At 38.4% G+C, this 17,267-nt stretch overlaps 6 protein-coding genes and 1 non-coding gene across 9 annotated transcripts; 3 read left to right on the forward strand and 4 right to left on the reverse strand.

The window, feature by feature from the left end:
* Window positions 1–11: 11 nt before the first annotated feature.
* On the reverse strand, window positions 12–3,274 carry LOC17897285 (exocyst complex component EXO84C). Its single transcript, XM_006303611.2, has 7 exons — window positions 3,061–3,274; window positions 2,769–2,863; window positions 1,660–2,677; window positions 1,070–1,576; window positions 796–984; window positions 468–604; window positions 12–384 (listed from the first exon to the last, which is right to left on the reverse strand). Exons 1-7 carry the CDS (start codon window positions 3,154–3,156, stop codon window positions 117–119), a joined length of 2,310 nt encoding a protein of 769 aa, XP_006303673.1. The 5' UTR covers window positions 3,157–3,274; the 3' UTR covers window positions 12–116.
* Window positions 3,275–4,654: 1,380 nt separating this feature from the next.
* Window positions 4,655–4,736, reverse strand: TRNAS-AGA. The gene has a single exon. It is a non-coding gene; the product is annotated as a tRNA-Ser (tRNA).
* A 430-nt stretch (window positions 4,737–5,166) lies between these two features.
* LOC17897081 (LIM domain-containing protein WLIM1) lies at window positions 5,167–6,810 on the reverse strand. The gene is made up of 5 exons (XM_006304163.2): window positions 6,523–6,810; window positions 6,234–6,330; window positions 6,085–6,128; window positions 5,888–5,977; window positions 5,167–5,692 (listed from the first exon to the last, which is right to left on the reverse strand). The coding sequence occupies exons 1-5, from the start codon at window positions 6,655–6,657 to the stop codon at window positions 5,486–5,488; spliced, it is 573 nt and encodes a 190-aa protein (XP_006304225.1). The 5' UTR covers window positions 6,658–6,810; the 3' UTR covers window positions 5,167–5,485.
* Window positions 6,811–8,838: 2,028 nt separating this feature from the next.
* On the forward strand, window positions 8,839–9,922 carry LOC17898531. The gene has a single exon (XM_006304133.2). It carries the CDS (start codon window positions 9,006–9,008, stop codon window positions 9,654–9,656), a length of 651 nt encoding a protein of 216 aa, XP_006304195.1. The 5' UTR covers window positions 8,839–9,005; the 3' UTR covers window positions 9,657–9,922.
* A 993-nt stretch (window positions 9,923–10,915) lies between these two features.
* Window positions 10,916–11,401, forward strand: LOC17900382. The gene has a single exon (XM_023776844.1). The coding sequence runs from the start codon at window positions 11,000–11,002 to the stop codon at window positions 11,315–11,317; it is 318 nt and encodes a 105-aa protein (XP_023632612.1). The 5' UTR covers window positions 10,916–10,999; the 3' UTR covers window positions 11,318–11,401.
* A 363-nt stretch (window positions 11,402–11,764) lies between these two features.
* On the forward strand, window positions 11,765–12,660 carry LOC17898542 (SKP1-like protein 18). Its single transcript, XM_006305550.2, has one exon. The coding sequence runs from the start codon at window positions 11,816–11,818 to the stop codon at window positions 12,413–12,415; it is 600 nt and encodes a 199-aa protein (XP_006305612.2). The 5' UTR covers window positions 11,765–11,815; the 3' UTR covers window positions 12,416–12,660.
* Window positions 12,661–13,664: 1,004 nt separating this feature from the next.
* LOC17897804 (protein FAR1-RELATED SEQUENCE 11) lies at window positions 13,665–17,213 on the reverse strand. 3 transcript variants are annotated; one of them, XM_023776773.1, is made up of 4 exons: window positions 17,135–17,213; window positions 15,273–16,280; window positions 14,642–15,085; window positions 13,665–14,420 (listed from the first exon to the last, which is right to left on the reverse strand). In XM_023776773.1, exons 2-4 carry the CDS (start codon window positions 16,248–16,250, stop codon window positions 13,803–13,805), a joined length of 2,040 nt encoding a protein of 679 aa, XP_023632541.1. In that variant the 5' UTR covers window positions 16,251–16,280; window positions 17,135–17,213; the 3' UTR covers window positions 13,665–13,802. The 3 variants fall into 3 exon arrangements, with proteins under 3 accessions (XP_023632541.1, XP_006304862.1, XP_023632540.1); XM_006304800.2 differs by having other exon boundaries at window positions 17,106–17,193; XM_023776772.1 differs by lacking the exon at window positions 17,135–17,213 and adding an exon at window positions 16,360–16,814.
* Between the last annotated feature and the right edge of the window lie 54 nt (window positions 17,214–17,267).

The raw sequence follows: 17,267 nt of genomic DNA on the forward strand, positions 1-17,267 counted from the left end.
ACACAACCTTCTACTTTACCGGGAATTTATTGGATTTTGGTTAAATTGCTTATATTTTGGGAATATTTAATATTAACTTGAGAGTTTGAGGGAGACGCTACAAAACACAAAAGAGGTCAAGACTCTGAATCAGTGAAGGAAGGACTCTCTAGGTCAGCCATGCTTGCAGAGGCAAATGACTCGAACGAGTCCATGGTGGAAAGTGAAGATGTTTCTTCGGAATCTGAGTGTTCATCCTCTTCATCTATCTCAGGTAGGACGATGTGATGATCGTCTTCTTCACAGTCATATTCTTCCGGTTCTGAAGCATCCTCAGACCCCATCAGTAGCCTGTTGATTGCTGACTTGGCGGCCTCCGTGAACCACTCTGTCTTCGGGAGTGAGCTGGTGAAAGAGAAGATAAGACTTTTATGTTACAATTTTGAGACCCAGTTGGAGAGATTTTATAAGTGTGTTTTCGTCATTACCTTTGTGGGTTGATGCCTCTTTCCGAGAATATGTTGATTGCTCGATTGATCACAACTGATGCATGGTTCTGTACTACTTTAAACGGATAGCCTGCAAACCGGGCGATCTCAACTGTGAAGTTCATGTCGAGGATCAACTGCAACACATAACAAAAACAAACTTCCAACTTTTAACCCATATCAATTCAAGACTCAAGAAACGAACTTCAACATCAAGTTTCAATTAATTTCATTGTTTCCCATTTCAAAGGTTCAATCTTTGACCGCTGAGCCTGAGCTCGAGAATAGCTGAGTTACACAAGAGTGGTGAAAGAGAGTGTGTTACTACCTGTTGCAACCCAGATGGCTGAAGTGGATTTGACTCGTCCTCAAATGCACTCCAAAACTCCTGCTCGTTTGATAGCCAGATTATAACCGTCTCAGTTAATCTCGCTAGTAGAATCTTTTGCAGCTTTTCTTTTCCAAGCAGAACATCCCCCGCAATTATGGCCAACTGTTGTAGCTTCGAAAACAATGCCTGCATAAGAAGAGATACCGTTGATTCTCTGTGCTAAAACTTATAAACCGGGACTATGGAAGTAGAATGAAAAAGTGAATGAGACCTGAAACGGCAAAGAGGGCAGATGCAAGTCATCCGGTGTTTCCGTTAAATAAATGAGCGCGTCTAATCGAGTTAGTCCTTCCCTGGAGTAGATGAAGCTCAAGACAAACTGCAAACAGAAGTAGTTCCTGAGTTTGTCAAATGCTTGAACCATGTGGCGTTTCCATTCTTTCAGTTCCGGTGCAGCGCTACTGTTTAGGGCAGCGCTACTCTCACCTTCTCCCCCGCCATTTTCAATCTGGAGTTCCCAGACTTTAACAAGTGATTGTGGTAAAAGTTCATCGAGTATTGTAAACGCCGCTCCAAGAAGAGCAAGCTGCTCAGAATCTGTCTCAGCTCTAGCGAGTACGGTATTATCTTGGAGCTCAGGGAGACCATCCTCATCTGAGTGGCCAGGCAAAGCTTTGATTAGAAAGTCGATGTATTTATCATAAAGTTGCAATATCCTTGTTAATACACTTTCACCAAAGTGTAACACAACTAGGTGTGTTAACTGATCAAGTATGTCCTGAAAGAATAAATAAAACTTCTGTAAATTTATGAGTCTAGAATCAAAGAAAATGGTAGAATTAGTGTTCAAAATCAACTTACTTGCACAATTTGCATGAATCGAATGCTACAATCAGTCATCGTAGTATCTGAAGCGATAGCAAATTCAGATAATATTGTCACAAAGTCAGAGGATGATTCCAAGCCCTCATCATTTTCAGTCAAGTCAAAGATAACCCTTCGAGCCCGTCTAAAATTCAACTCCAAGACTTCTTCAACATAAGGCCGGAACAGCACTAAAAACAGCTTAGACAAAAATAAGCCTTGTGGTTCCAACACTTTGCAATAGTTAAGACAATCTTGAAGGCATACACTGGCTGCACGCAATGCAGAAGCTGTTTCGGAAGGAGAAGCATTTTCTTTAACCAACCGCACCAAATACTCAACTTCCCTCTCTGCCCATTGAACAACTTTGTTGGAATATGCGGGATTATCATCATCACCAAACATCACTGCGGATTCTTTTGCAGCCACTGAGATATTAGAGAAAACAAGCTTAGACAGAGTGGCAGGGAAAGTGTTTGGACAGCTTGAACATGACGGAAGAAAGGCCTCGATTCTTCTGCGGAGGCTTGCGGCATAAAACTTTAGAAGCAATTGGTGAGCTGATGGTCCTTTTCCTAGTCTGATCAACCCAGTCAATGTCTGCTTCAATTCAGCTACACTAATCGAAGGCTGTTTAGCAATCCGAAGGAGCTGATCCTCAAGAACCGCCTTTCTTTCCATAAAAGCAGATTTGTAGGAGGACATCTCGGCTGATCCTTTAAGGTCTGAGCTGTTTCTTTCCTCAGCATCCATCGCCTCCAGTGCCTCATCCACTTTATGTTCAGCCAGAAGAAGATCAATTTTCTCCAGGAACTCAGACTTTGGATCAGTGACTTCATCAGGCAATGGATCCTCCTTGACTTCAGCGTCATCAGAATTACCAGCGGACCGATTCCAATCATCCATCTCACGGCAAACTCCAGCCATCAGATCCTGCACAAGAATCCCCTGAGATGATATATGTTTCCTTAACTCAACCAACTCGTGCTCCATTTCCACTGCTTCTTCAGATATTCTACAGAAACGAAACATAGAGAAATGAATCTCAGAAACTAGCACAATCGAATATAACTTAACTCTTACACCAAAAATTAGACTTATATTACCGTAAGAAAGCAAGGTACTTGGTACGCATATCACCGCACATATTTTCCACAGCATCCTTCAAATCCAAAAGCTCACAGCACAGCTTTCTAATTCCCTGCATTGCAAATCATGAACAATCTTAGGTTCAACTACTTTCAAGCCAATACGTTAAATTCGAGGGAAACTGAGTCCTAATCTAGATCAATCGGTAAAATTGGAAAGAACCCAACTGAGATAAGGTATCTCCAAGTGTAATGGACTGGAAAAAGTAGTGAAACAAGCATAGAAAGAAGGAACAAAAAAAAAAAAGACCTTTTCGGTGAGAGACTGATGAACGGAATCGATCTTTGACTGAGGAGTTATGCTTTCGATATATGGGTACTCGTCGTCTTCCTCGCTGCTCTCCATGTCTTCGCTCTATCTATTTCTTCCCCCTCAGTCTTCCTCGGAGTCTCACTTTCTCAGACACGGTCGCCGAAGAAGCAAGATAGTGACGGTTTTGGACTCCTCAACTCTCACGACAACAGTAAAAGATTCAGGATTTCGAGTGTTTGTTTCTTTTTTAGTTTAACAAACGGCATGTAGTGGAATTAGTCAAACTAAAGACGGCACGGTGTTTCGGATCACCTTTTTCGTCCCTTTTTTTGTTCAACAAAAATGGTCTAACATTGTCGTTTAGTGACAAATATTTTTTTTTTTTTAAATATTTAGTTCTTCGAACATTAGAATATAAATTTCGAACAACAAAATCGAACAAAACATATCTTTATAGTTTATAGTATACAACGAGCGCGTAGTATATATGATTTTATAATTTGTTGATGAACATTGAAAAAACCTTTAAAATCATTTAACGAAACTTGATCAAGATCTCAAACAGACACATGTTTTTTACTTGGTGGAATTGATTCTCTTATTTGCTTTGGGTTTAACGAATCGAGATACCCTAGTCCAGCCATCAGTACCAAGTTTGCAAGAGTACTTACTCCACAACCATAAAAGAAAAGACTTCTTCTTGCTATTGGCGTAACAATCTTGATCAACTCGAACGCTTCTTCCCAACGAAGAGACACGAAGCGGGCTACGCTCCAAACATTTTCTATAAGCTTCGAGAAAAGGGTCGTCTTCTCTCTTCCTGAAACTTGAAAAATTGGACCTCGAAGTCCCCCTTACCATATTAGTAGGTGTGAAAGGACAAATGAAAAGAGGACTCTGCATGATTTCCTCACGATACTCAACATGAGAACATGGAGGCGGCGTAAGTTTCCATTGCAGATTATCTTCAGTTTTGTTGTGCCTTCTTGAAACTCCTGGCGTCAGCTCCCATGAAAAGGGAACTTTGGCTTTAGATGCTTGATCGAACTCGCAAGTTTCTGGACTAAGCATAAAATCGATGGTTGTGCTATCGGAAATTAAATTTTTAGAGATTGTGGTTGGTCTGGCTGACTGATGATGTGTGTACGTATGTATAAATATAGAGGTTAATACAAAAATATATGATTTGATGTGTGTATATTCACCTAAGTTATGCTTATTATATAGTTGGAATGATAACATCATTATAGGAATCGCTTGGCTATATGTATAACCTCCTACTTTATGAAATTAGTATATTATTTTCATTTGTCTCGTACGTAGGCTTATGTTCAAACACAATACGTTCTAACCGAAATTACGCATAATGTTTTGCACATTTCAAATTATTTATAGAATGAATGAATACAAGTTTATTATGTTTTTTGATTAAAATTTAAATACTATTAATACTAAGAGACACCTTAAATACTCTTGATAATGTTGGTCTAAATATGTAGGTAAAAACCATCATTCACACTTATGTCATAAATAAGTTGACAAAAGAAAAGTTGACCAACAAACAGTTAAAAGGAGAAACAACAAACTAAAACGTGAACGGCAGGATTCGAACCTGCGCGGGCAAAGCCCACATGATTTCTAGTCATGCCCGATAACCACTCCGGCACGTCCACCTTATTGTTGTATATATCTTTATCTTTGCAGAAATATTGCAACCTCCGAAACTCTAAAGATGTGTACTAGGAGGATAAATACTAAAAAATGAAAACAAGTACAGTAACACAAGCTCTTAAATAGCAATGCTTAACAACTGGTTTCAAAAATCAGAAAAAACCAATGCACCATTCTTCTTTTCCAACGAGGTTAAGGTTGTTTCCTTGTATTGGGAGGGGATGCACAAAGAAAAATTTGAAATTGATGACTACGAGTCAATGATGATGATGAGGAAGCAAAAATACTACTACTTATAGTTGGTTCTATTTGGATTCCTGGGTTACAGCTTAATGCTTGGTTTACAAGTGAAAGGCTCGTCGTGTCAAGCATCTCATACTCATGTATTCTAATGATAGCAATTCCTCATGTCTTCTAATGATAGCAATTGAATGGATCAATTAGCTGCAGCATATATACTCTCTTTCACGAGGAATTAAGTTACATCAATTGTTATTTGAACGTAATACATATATTCTCATAAGCAAAACATCCATTATTTCTCTGTTTCTCTTGTTTCATCTCAAGAAACCCAAATAAAAGAGTGAACAAAGATCCCAATTAAAAAAACAACATCAAAAACCATAACAGGGAAAAAACACAAACGTGAGAAGAAACAAAACCAATACTATATGTTATCGATGGAGAAGTAGTGTGACGGCTTTTGATTCTTTGATGGCCAAAATCATCCAGAGAGATTGAGTTGTTTTCATTAAGCAGCAACGACTTTTTCCTTAGTGGCATTATCTCCTCCTCCTTCGAGCTGGCTCAAGTTTCCTTTCTCCTTGATCAGCTGAATATGATGATGCTTGCAATAAAGCTTACCTTCGTGAGCTATGTAATTCGACGGGCTTATCGTGCAGCCTCCATGTGTACACTTGAAGCAGCTCTTGTGGTACAATGTCCCATTCACCGACACCTTCACATAGGAAAGCAGTCACAAGTTATGGAAAAATGTAGCATTGTCAAAGATTCTAATGTTTGACAATGAAACTAGAATGCGTCAGCTCTGGTTTAAGCCAAGAGAACAGATAGAGATTAGTTATGGAAACAATCTAAGAAATCGTCTTATAAAACAACTTGATTCTGGTTTGGGAACATTTAGATAGGATACCTTCTCGATTGGATACACAGTTTTATCGCAGCCAACGCATTTCTCTCGTGTTCCACCAAACATATTCGAAACTTTGGTTCCAGCAGGTCTCTGTAATGTAAAAAACACTCTCAGATCAACTGTTATAGTTCAAGAACCTCAAAAACAGAATCAAGAAACAGAAAAAGGTTTTTGCTTTATTGTCTGAAAAAAATTACCTCTCCCTCCAAAGGCCTATCCGGTTTTCCAATCTTTGGTGTCCCTATGAATAAAAAAGAATCAAACTTTAGATTCATATTTCCAAATTTCAAAATCCCCCACTCCCTCCCAAAGTTTTCACATTTTGATCTGTTTTTTGTTTTTTTACCTTCGAAGCTTTTCTCAAGACTTCCAGTTCTCTTGAAGTTTTGATCGAAATGTGGTCTGCAATAGAGGACTCCTTCGAAGGAGTTGTAATTGCTAAGCTGTTTCATCAACAAAGAAAGAATCAAGACAATCACATCTTTACAACAAAATCAGATTCATCTCCCAAGAACTCTAAAGATTTCTACTTAATTGATTGGTCTTGTTTTCAGCTAGATCTACTTCAGGGCTTATCAGAAAATCATGAAACAATACAGTAAGAAATATAAGGAGCCAGAATCAAAGGATCAAACCTTGAGAGTTCCTTTGCAATGGTGACATCGGAAGCAGGCTTTGTGGTAAACCCGGTTATCAGCGGTTAGCTTGTCGACAAGATAAACGGTCTTGTCACAAGCCATGCATTTCTGGGTAGTTCCTGCAAACGCCATTCTTGTAAGAGATCAGCAGACTAAAGAAGACTCCGGAAATAAAGAAGAAGCTCAATCGTCTAGGAGAGGGAGATAAAGAGAGGAATAAGATGAAGATGAAAGAAAGAGATTTGTGAATTATTGTTGCTTGGTTTTTAATATGGGGACCGGATATGTTGAAAATGAACATGTCTCTCTTCTCTTTTCTTCTACTTTTTTTTTTATCATTTTAAAGTTCAGAAAAAAAGAAATCAAATTTCTAATGAAATGTGACAAGAAAAAGTTCAAAATTAGTTGCGTATAAAAGTTTTAGCATTATAAAAGTTTAACAATCTATTTGCAAATATTTATGACTAGATTTAGAGTTTGAAATTTTTGCAAATTCGAATTCGAATATTTGGGGATTTCCTGACAAATACTCTAGATTTTTGTTTTTGTCATTGTCTAATCCACAGATCAAGATAAACGATGAATAGAGGAGATAAGTAATTTGTACGTTAGCAGCAAAAATAAAATAAAGAATCGGTACTACCAATATAAAAGTTTCAAACGGCTTTTTTTCTGTGTCTTAATTATATATATTGTCCGAACTTGTGAAGCGAATCACCCGTCAATATCAGTCTTCTTGATAGTAGTTTTGGACATTAATAACTCGGCAGTTTTATCTCTAAATTAGCTAATTAGTTAGAGAATCCATGCAGATGCACAGTTGTTTGACAATGCTTACCATTGTTTTTTGTATCAACAGTGAATATATAATGCTCACTAGTAGTGTTTTGTTTATTTGGCTGTAAACATTAATTTCACTCTCTTGGGTGGAGCAAGAAAATAGAACAGGGAAAACCCAACTGTAAAGAATCTTTGTCTGGCTTTTTATAATTATTAAAAGCTGTATTGGCTGTGCTAAATTAGTTGGAAATCTCTAAAAATTGTTTCTAATATATGTTGTTGTTGTGTGTGTGTGTATTGTGTAATACTATATACTACTTGTATATGAAAAATATCTGAAACATGCTTTACCATAAAGTTTTTTTTGATGAGCTGTAGAATTGACATAATTGGTTGAAGCGAATGAGTGATCATAATGACACCTAACATCCTTTATTTAATCAAAACACCTAACCTTATTTTGTTTGTTTACTAGTACTAATTAAAAGACTCAAAACAAAAAATTTCATTTATCATTTTGCCACGGGCTTTCCTTTTCTGTCTGCATGGGCCTCCTCTCTTATAGTATGTAAACGTTTTAAAATCTGTTTTCTTCTCACATTTTCTCTCAATATGCTGCTATTTGTGATAGAAACGTAAAGTTAAAAGGCTTAAAGCAAAAACTGGGAAAATCGTAAATTAATAATATGGTGTTGCCATATATTTTAGTTCTTTATAAATAAAAGTACTACGACACATCTACACAAATGACAGAAACGAATGATATGCTAATTAGGCGATCAATTACCAAAAAAAAAGAAAAAGAAAAAAAAAAAAAACCCAGTACAGATCGTTACCGAAACTAATGAATCTGTTTGCCAAATATAAAATTGGGCTTTACTTAATAAAGCCCAACATATAAAAGACCACTTTAGTAACGAACAAGTAGAGAGGGGTCAACTGTCCGAGCGTTGACCAAATCTCTCACTTCCCTTCCAACCACCTTGTGAACAGTGTTAGTAGTAGCCTCCTCATATATATATTTATCAAAATCACATGATATGCTTCTTCTTCTTTTTTGTCAACACACATGATATGTTGCTTCAATTTGGTTAAAGCCTTAAAGGCTTAAAAAGCTTTCGTTTTCTTCTTCTATGTATCATCAACTTTCCTTTTCACAACTCGTTTTCTTGTTGGAGGATATAAATCCCAAATCTTGTAAACCCATCAGAAATTTAAATTTACAAATGAATATTCCAACTTGCTGCTTATGATGGTTAAATAACTTGTGTTTTTCCTAAGTTTTTCCAAGTCAAAACTAAAGTTAATTAACAATTGCTTGTGGTAAACCAACGAAACAAAAAGAGGTTTAAGCTTCTTCCGCAAGGAAGTCAACCAGTAGGATCAGCAAAATACATCTGGGATGACGTTTCTGTTTATATAGGTGAAAACTTATCTTTCTATTCGTCCAAGTACATACGTGATCTGATCAATTTATCACATTTAATGAGATCTGGTCAAATCAGCAATCCACAATTAGTTTAAGACAAGTCTCTTATTATTACAGATAACAATAAAGCCGTCTCTCTTGTCCAAAATACTAAATCCTTCCCTATCTACTCCTCCATAACCATCTTCTCAAATCTCCTCCACACATAAAGAAGAACTAGTAACAAAAACCAGAGGATCTCTTCTTGATTAGACCGAATCGTTTTGAAGATATGTTGAGTCCCTTTTCGTCACCGAGGAGATCGAGAAAAGGAAGCAAAGAAAGCAAGAATCCTTATTCAAACCAAGGACTTGAAAAGTTCTCCGCACTTCTATCTGATTTAGATGAGAAAAGACAGAGCATTTACGCCAAGAGGCTTGATTCCGATGGTCCGCCTCTTGTCCGGTTTATGTTCACCAGCTCCGGCGAGTGCGTCCCTGTGATGATCAAAACAAAGAGGGCAGGTCAGAAGAAGGATGTTCAAGATGATTTCAAGGTCGCGAGCGAATCAAAAACAGAGGAAGAGAAAGAAACGAAGAGAACAGAGTCAGAAACAGAGCAGAAACAGAGATGTGTATTATTGAACGAAAATCTGAAGAAGATTTCTAGACCGAAGCATTTTTTGCCGATGACAGTGGTGTTGGTTCTGATCTTCTTGGCGTTTTTCGGACGAACCGTCTCAATCATGTGCACTTGTATTGTTTGGTACTTGGTTCCAATGATCAAGGAACAGAGCAGAAACAGAGGATCATCATCATACGCGACAAAGAAGAAACTTAATATCGAAAACAGAGCAGCATCGTTTAACGAGAATAAGGCTCGTGACCAAACTGTTCTTAAGAATAAATCTCCGCATCTAGCTGCTCCTGGTAAAACTCGGTGACGAGTTTTCAAACTCGTTTTTTTTTTCCTTTTGGGTTTGTGAAAGTTCTTTTATTCTTTTCATCTAACATTTTTTCCTTGATTTGTTTGTTTTGTTAAGTTTTGAAACAGATACCTAAAACCTCTTTTTTTTTTATCCTCTTTAGTGAAATGTAACTATTCAAACATATAATTTTCTAGGTCGTGGTTTAAGTGTGTTCCTGATTCAATCGTGTACAAAATTTCGTTGTAATTGATAATCTGTAAATGTTAATTTTTCTTTTTTTTTTGGTTTGCTTTGGGTTACTTGTATTTTAGACAACCTGTACTATTTGTATTTGTTTATTATATATACTCACGATCACGTTTGTTTTTCTTTTAAAGGGAAATAGCACGATACGGCTGGACGGTATATATATTAAATGTTGCAATTAAATAAAAAGGTAATAGTGTATTTCAAAGATTTTGGAAATTATCCTACCAAAAAAAAAGATTTTGGAAATTAAATTCTCCACTAACGCAGGTCTATCATTCGGTTTAGTAATCGAGTTTTGAATGGTTTGACAGAAACTGACCAAATGTTGGTTTTTGGTTTAATGTGGATTTGATTTTGCTTCGGTATTGTGCTGTTGTTATTGCTCACTCTTCGGCCACTTTTTTTTTTTTTTTGTTCATATCTGAACCGTTTAAACCCGGCCCAAAGGATGGAATGAAATTTTATAAATGCGAGTCCATGTCGTCCCTTGATATAAAATTTGATGTAAGCTAAAGAGGATATGTGAAAATGGTTGCCCCTTGATAATTGATATATAATGCATTCTTTTTAACAAGCTTATAAAACGGCATGCATGAATACAACAAACACAACCATATACTATACCGGTAATGGATGCTTGAGAGAGCATGATTTAGTTAAACTTGGGATAATGCAGTTTAGTGGATTGTTACGGTGTGTCCAAACCAAACTAATAATGATACTATTTGTTAGTATAATCAAAAGATTTTGGGTAAAGAAAAGCAGTCAATTTGACCGAAAGACCAAAACGAATAAGGTGTGATAAATGCAATAGAGAGAGGCTGCTGATTCGTACGGGAAATTGGTTCCATTTGTTTGTAAATCGCGACAAAACCCAAAAAAAAAAGACCCAGCTGGTTTCAGTTACGTGGCAAATTTCTAAAACAATTTTGTTTAATTATAATTATAAATGTATATATATACAGACTACTAGTCTCACTCGGTCATCAGGGTTCATTGCAGACTTGTCACTTCTCTCACCGTCACCGCCGGTCATCTTCATTATTGTTTTGACGTTTCTTTTCGATTTTACTAAAAACACTATTTTTGTCGAGAGAACAAACGAAAAGATGAAGGAAGAAGAAGAGGAGCAATGCAAAAGAAACCGAGAGGCTTTCAAGAGGTTCTTCGAGCACATACCCAGGACCGCTTTGATCGGCGTGCTTTCCTATCTCCTCCACGACAGGTTGAGTGTCTACGAGACAGACCCAAGCAAGCCTTTCTCCACTGCTCTTGCCTACGCCTCCGCTGCCTACATCTTCTTTCAGGTCGCACACGCCTTTGCTCGCGCTACTCATCCTCCTCCTTGTTTCTTCTTCGACTTCCTCTCTCTTCTCTGTGGACTCGCCGTCGTTTGCATTGCCTTTGCTGCTTTCTTCCACATCTGAACTCAAGAGTTCTAAATACATACTAATAATCCTCTTATGGTTGATATGTCTGAGAGAGTCATTTCACTTTTTTAATTTCTTGTAACGAATCCTTCGATTATGTATGTAATCTGAATTAAAACATTTTTGATTACATCATTGATCATTTACTCGAAGACACCATTTTTATTTTGTCTTTAGTTTATCCGGTCTTATACTTTCTGAAAATGTTAGATATCGGTTTTTACAAACCGGTTCCGAATCAATTATGAGATCAAATCCCAAACTGGTTCCCCAAATTTTGAATTTCTCTCCGGAATGTTCTGGAATCAGATGAATGGGACTGGGACCTGTCGAGTAAAGCCGCTAAGGTTTGTTTGGGCTTCTTATCAGGCCCATTATTCTGATCCATTTCTTTCACTTTTCACTCCACTACGCCTTTAATAACCGACTTATGAGGGTTTTATGTTGTTGTTGTTGTTGTTAGGTGTTCCTTATTTATTTTTCTCCGATTTAACAATGTCTTCTTCCAAAAAGATTTTGGCCGGCGCGTCTTCTTCGAAAATGAATTTGGCGGGTACCTCCGCCGCCGGCGGGTCTTCATCCGAGATTGTGGAAGCGGTGGCGAGTCTAACAATGTCTTCCGGAAACAAGATTGTGCTGACGAGCTCCGACGGCGAGTCGTTCGAGATCGACGAAGCGGTGGCGCGTCAGTTTCAGATCGTAGCGCACATGATCGAAGATGACTGCGCCGGTAAAGCGATTCCGATAGAGAACATCACGGGAGAGATCCTGGCCTTGGTAATCGAGTACGGGAAGATGCATGTCGGAGAAGCCGGTAAGACTGAGGAAGATGAAGACGAGGAGGCGAAGAAGAAGCTCGATGAGTGGGACGCTGAGTTCGTGGAGAAGCTAGATCTGCAGACGATATTCAAAATCATCCTCGCTGCTAACTACCTCAACTTCGAAGGGCTTCTCGGATTCGCTAGCCAGACGGTTGCGGACTACATCAAGGACAAGTCACCAGAGGAAGTCCGAGAGATCTTCAACATCGAGAACGATTTCACTCCTGAGGAAGAAGAAGAGATTCGTAGGGAGAACGCTTGGACTTTTAATTAGTCATCCTACTACCTTTTCCTCGATCCTTCGTTTCGAAACTTTAGGGTTTTTTTATGTTTAGCCCCTTTTAGAATTCGTGAATGGTGGTTGGTCTTTTAGTTTTCTCGATTGACTTGGTCTCAAGTTATGTTCTTTGTGTAGTACTAAGATATTGACCAAATGTTCTTGCTCTGTTAGCGTTCTGATTCGATTCTCGATCATGTGAAAAGCCCTAATTTGAAAAAAACCAGTGTTCTTCTTCTTTAGTAAGTTTTGATTGATGATACTAAAACCGGTTTTTGAATTAAACCGATTAATCTATCTCAGTGCTCCACAGAAAGTTCTGGAATCTCTCTTATCCACAAATTGGTTTTTGGACACGTGTCCGTCGGAGCCATTGGTCATGGTCTTTCTGCTGATTGTGTTGTGAGACCGTATCTCTGTTGTCGTTTTATAAATCACGCGTTGGTGTGTGTTGTTTTTGGTCAGATGAGGATGATGTGTTGTGTTGGTATATGGTAAAGAAGGTTCGGGCTTTGTGAAAATGATTTCACTGAAAATCATGGAATCTTTTTAGCGGGAATTTTGAGTTCGTCAAATTTGGACAACATTTAGGGGGGGAATACTATTTCGTTGTTTCTGAAGAGTTTGAATTCATGGCGGCTCCACAGTAATGTATGATATACTGTATGTTCTTGTTGAATTAATAACATCGGCAAATGAGTAATCATCAGATATAGCAGAGTCAGATGGATAATTTGAATGCACAAATCAGTTGTGTTAACGCTAAAAGGCGGGTTTTTTTTTTTGACTTGGTTATGCAAATAGTATAAGCTGAAATTGTTTAATGTACCTGTCTGTTTTGACCACCTTTTTACATAATTAACTAATAAGCATGATATTTTTAAGATGCCAAGTCATGTTAAAGATTATAATAATCTTGATCAATCATTAATTCATTATAGAGGGACTAATACGTAAAAAGAGTGTATGATGGATGGGTCTGACTCTGAGGCTTGAAGTCACTATACATGGCGTGTTAGCAGGTCCGCATCAGAAGAACAGAGCATGTGAAATGTCCGTATCTGTATGCCCATTCAATACATAAAGTGATCTGTAATGTAATTATACTACACCACTAAAATTGAATGGAGTGTTGTTTACTATGTTGCAGGCTCATTGAATATTTGCCGATTGTGTGGTTCGAACCAGGAACCCTCGATTTGACGAGCTCTCTGTCATATGCATTAACATATAATTTAGTCTTCAGTCGAACAAAAGGTTGATTTTTAATTTCTCTTAGGCCTGCATATTTTTAAGTATCTGAGACAAAAGTTATCTTGTAAGATTAGGTAAATAACGTAATAATTTTATCTAAAAATAGTTAGACACGCATAGCATTGCGGTATCAAAAATTCCTCTGCACAGAAGAAATGTCTCGGAGAGCAAGTGAAGAGACTGGCTGCTCTCTGATGCGTGATAAGAGGATGGAGGTTTGCTCAGTTGCAATATCTAGCCTCTCCTTCGATTTAGCTGATTCCGAGACCAGGGTCGATACCAGATTCTGCAGAAGCTGAACTCTTTCCCCATGATCCTCAGCATTGCTCCTGAACGTCTTGCTAAACGACGTACTGATCCTGCGCCACCTAAGAGGAAGATACCTATCCGGGACCTGAAAACAGTTTCCGGTAGAGAGAACACGGAGTGCGTGTCTGCAGAGAAACCCAGAGAACTCAAACAGTTGGCAACTGCAGCTTATGATGCCTTCTTGAGGAACCCAATAGACTTTTCTTCCTCCATCGAGTTTTGTATGGTGCCTCACGAGATACCCGTCATCCATCTGGAATGATGCGTAGTGAGCTGCAAGCACAAGCTGTTCTTGGAGTTTGGAGAAGGCGAATGGAGTGAGGACCGAGGCTGCGTGAGATTCCATGGGGGCGCCAGTTTTTAGGCTGATGTTTTGGAGATTCTGCTGCATTGTTTGCTGTTCTGTAGCTTGGTCTTTGAAATCCACAGCAACAGCCACCTATATTCATCCATAACTCAATTAAGCAAAGTAGCAAAGTCAACACAATAGCAGTTGCATTTCATGAGATAAAATGCATTAACCCCCAAAAATAAATGCTTGAACCATTTATGCATAGAAGGCCTAAGAGCTTAAAATAGCTCACTTCACTATCCATAGCCTTCTTCTTACTATGAGGGTTAATGCATAGTAAGCACTGTAAGAAGGAGAAGAAAACACACTTGTTCTACAAAGTGAGCTAGCCGGGTTTGTGCGCTCAAGAATCTCTGAATGAAGGCGTTAATGGCTTTGGATCGGCCAGTCAAAGTCATTCCAGCTAAAAAATGGCTTCGCAGATATGGTAAAGACCACAAGGAACGTGAGGCATACAAGTTGTTTATGTGTCTGTTTGTGTGCAGCCCAAACGAGTTCACCATGTCTCTCCAACCCAACTCGAACTCCTCAACGGATTCCAGATGGTAGAGGCGATAAAATTCAGCTTTCCAGTCGTTGTACCGCTCCCCAAGACCAGCATTAAACCAGGATGGAAACTTTCCAACAACCATCCATATGCAGAGTGCATGCTTAGTGGTTGGCATCTCTCCAGCTATGGCTTCTTTGAGACACATGTTATTGTCTGTTAATATCGTTTGAGGTGCCTTCCCATTCATGAACCCTATGAATGCCTTTCATATGAGACAAAAAGAAAAGAATGTCAGAGTGGAAACAAAACTGATTTGCTTTTTGAATATAGGCGCTTCTACAAATACAAATTGCTTTGCTTATTTGCCCTACCCACAGACAATTGCAAAGGATCTAAAACATAATTTAGTGGAAAAAGAACTTTATCAGCTAAGTGTGCCATTTTGTTACCTGTAGCGCCCATGACCATGATCTCAAATTTTCATCCCGTAAAAGCACACAACCAAAGAAGCAAGGCACACCATAGTTATTAACTCCAACCCATATTCCAAGTGGCATCTCAACTGCACTTAAGCGATGTGTTGTATCGAAAACTACAGCATCTCCAAAGATTTCGTATGACTGTATGGAAGAAGCATACGACCAGGCAATGTTTTCCAACTTATCATTTGCATCTAAAGTAAACTCGAACTTAAAGTTAGGGTCTTTCTCCTTTATGCTTTGGCACATCCTCAAGAAATCGATGTTCTCATCCTCAGGATCAAGTTTCTTGAATGACTGAAGCAAATTTCTAACATCCTTTTCAGTGAATGGTAAAAAGCCTGGCTCGACACACTTCTCAAGCTCCATGAGCTTCATCATCTGCTGAACTGAAATTCCAGTCTTTGAAAACATCAAAATCCGACTTTTATCTGCATCTGATATGGACCTGTATGCAGGAAGAAAACGAACTTGATTTGGTTCTAGGAGTTCATGATTGTGGTGATTAGCAAATCCCGTAACAAGCCATTCAGTTGAACCTAACTCAGTAATTTTACTAATCCTCAAGTATGCTTGACATCCGCATCGAGAAGATCTTCTGTTTCTCTGTGGTTTTCCTTCACTTAGAGTTTTGACAGGTGTGTTACCAGCACGATGGCAAACAAAGTACCGCCTGGTAAGTCCTTTGCCAACTCCATCTTTTCCTTCTGTCCTGTGGCGACGTATGGAGAACCCGCAACGCTTTGCAAATGTACTGTAGAACTCGTAAGCAGCATCATGTGTAAGGAATCTTTGTCCGTTATATGGAATGGCATCGTGAACTGCTTCTAAAGAGAGAGTGGTCCCGTCTGGAGATTCCTCAGTACTGCTGGCATCTTCCAAAGACAGGGATCGCTGATCTGAGGGATCATCATAGATGAGCAACATCTGTCCAGCATCATCTGACATTTTGCTCCTTAGGTATATTCAGCACTTTGCCTGACAAGCACATAACAACAGCACTGTTATCTTCTTGAGTATGTACCATTACCAAGGTGCAATCGGTAAAAAACCTCACTTTGGAACCAAGATGCAATCGGTAAAAAACCTCATTCTGGAGCAGGAAATCAAAGCAACGTGCTGAATCGAGAATATTATAACCAATTATCTCAAACCATAGCTGAAAATGAATCCATTCAAAGAGCACTGATATAAACCGGATAACATCCAATGAATTGATTTATAAATGTTTAAGATGACTTCTAGTATACAGATGAAGTTATCGTCTTGTGGAATAGGAAGCAGATACATGACTTCACAGAATCATCTTAACTTAAAAAATCCTCAAATTAGAAGCAGTTCTACTCGTAAAATGAATGTGCAAAGCAACCAATTGATACTTAAGAAATCACAATGCCACTTTACATCGATAACAAGCTCTAACTCATGAGTACGAAGCTAGAAAGATTCATAATTCAAAAAAAAAAAAATAGCATAAAGATTGAAACTTTAATGTAATTTAGAGATTTCGAAAGCTACTCAATTCGAATTTTCCGAGCTAAGCACATTTTGGATGCCGACCAATGGCCAGCACAAGATGGGTTTTCAATACTTTTGCTGAAGAAATTTGAAACTCGAGAATCTCTGTCCTTGAAAAGTTAAATTCATTACAAGAGCATAAATTTTCAATGAACATGGCATGATCCGAATTCCAATTTCGTTCATCTTCTTAAAACAATGATGGCTCTTCATACAAAAATGTGTCAAGAGAATATAAACAGAGAAGTTGCAAAAGTTAGGGATGGAGAGAGAGAGAGAGAGTACTGATTTTAAGCTAGGAGTGACGAACATACACAGTCTTGCGAAGGAGAAGCCCTAATTTGCGCAGGGAGGTGACAATAATCCTATTCCTTTCTCCTGCGCATCTTGTTATCTTACGCCTTCTCTACTCCGTCTTTAGAATAACTTTACACCTATTTCCCAAAC

Source organism: Capsella rubella, unplaced genomic scaffold (assembly GCF_000375325.1).
Source record: "Capsella rubella cultivar Monte Gargano unplaced genomic scaffold, Caprub1_0 scaffold_1, whole genome shotgun sequence".
Taxonomy (NCBI): Eukaryota; Viridiplantae; Streptophyta; class Magnoliopsida; order Brassicales; family Brassicaceae; genus Capsella; species Capsella rubella.

Excerpts from the sequence above, each read along its gene's own strand:
- LOC17897285 (XM_006303611.2), bottom strand. The coding sequence starts at position 3,156 with ATGGAGAGCAGCGAGGAAGACGACGAGTACCCATATATCGAAAGCATA. Across the intron at positions 2,864-3,060 it reads ATCAGTCTCTCACCGAAAAG|GGAATTAGAAAGCTGTGCTG; the intron begins GTCTTTTTTTTT and ends TTTGCAATGCAG. Across the intron at positions 385-467 it reads AGAGGCATCAACCCACAAAG|CTCACTCCCGAAGACAGAGT; the intron begins GTAATGACGAAA and ends CTCTTTCACCAG.
- LOC17897081 (XM_006304163.2), bottom strand. The coding sequence starts at position 6,657 with ATGGCGTTTGCAGGAACTACCCAGAAATGCATGGCTTGTGACAAGACC. Across the intron at positions 5,978-6,084 it reads ATAGGCCTTTGGAGGGAGAG|AGACCTGCTGGAACCAAAGT; the intron begins GTAATTTTTTTC and ends TTTACATTACAG. Across the intron at positions 5,693-5,887 it reads CTGTGTATCCAATCGAGAAG|GTGTCGGTGAATGGGACATT; the intron begins GTATCCTATCTA and ends TCCTATGTGAAG.
- LOC17898531 (XM_006304133.2), top strand. The coding sequence starts at position 9,006 with ATGTTGAGTCCCTTTTCGTCACCGAGGAGATCGAGAAAAGGAAGCAAA.
- LOC17900382 (XM_023776844.1), top strand. The coding sequence starts at position 11,000 with ATGAAGGAAGAAGAAGAGGAGCAATGCAAAAGAAACCGAGAGGCTTTC.
- LOC17898542 (XM_006305550.2), top strand. The coding sequence starts at position 11,816 with ATGTCTTCTTCCAAAAAGATTTTGGCCGGCGCGTCTTCTTCGAAAATG.
- LOC17897804 (XM_023776773.1), bottom strand. The coding sequence starts at position 16,250 with ATGTCAGATGATGCTGGACAGATGTTGCTCATCTATGATGATCCCTCA. Across the intron at positions 15,086-15,272 it reads CATGGTCATGGGCGCTACAG|GCATTCATAGGGTTCATGAA; the intron begins GTAACAAAATGG and ends CTCATATGAAAG. Across the intron at positions 14,421-14,641 it reads TAGCTCACTTTGTAGAACAA|GTGGCTGTTGCTGTGGATTT; the intron begins GTGTGTTTTCTT and ends GGATGAATATAG.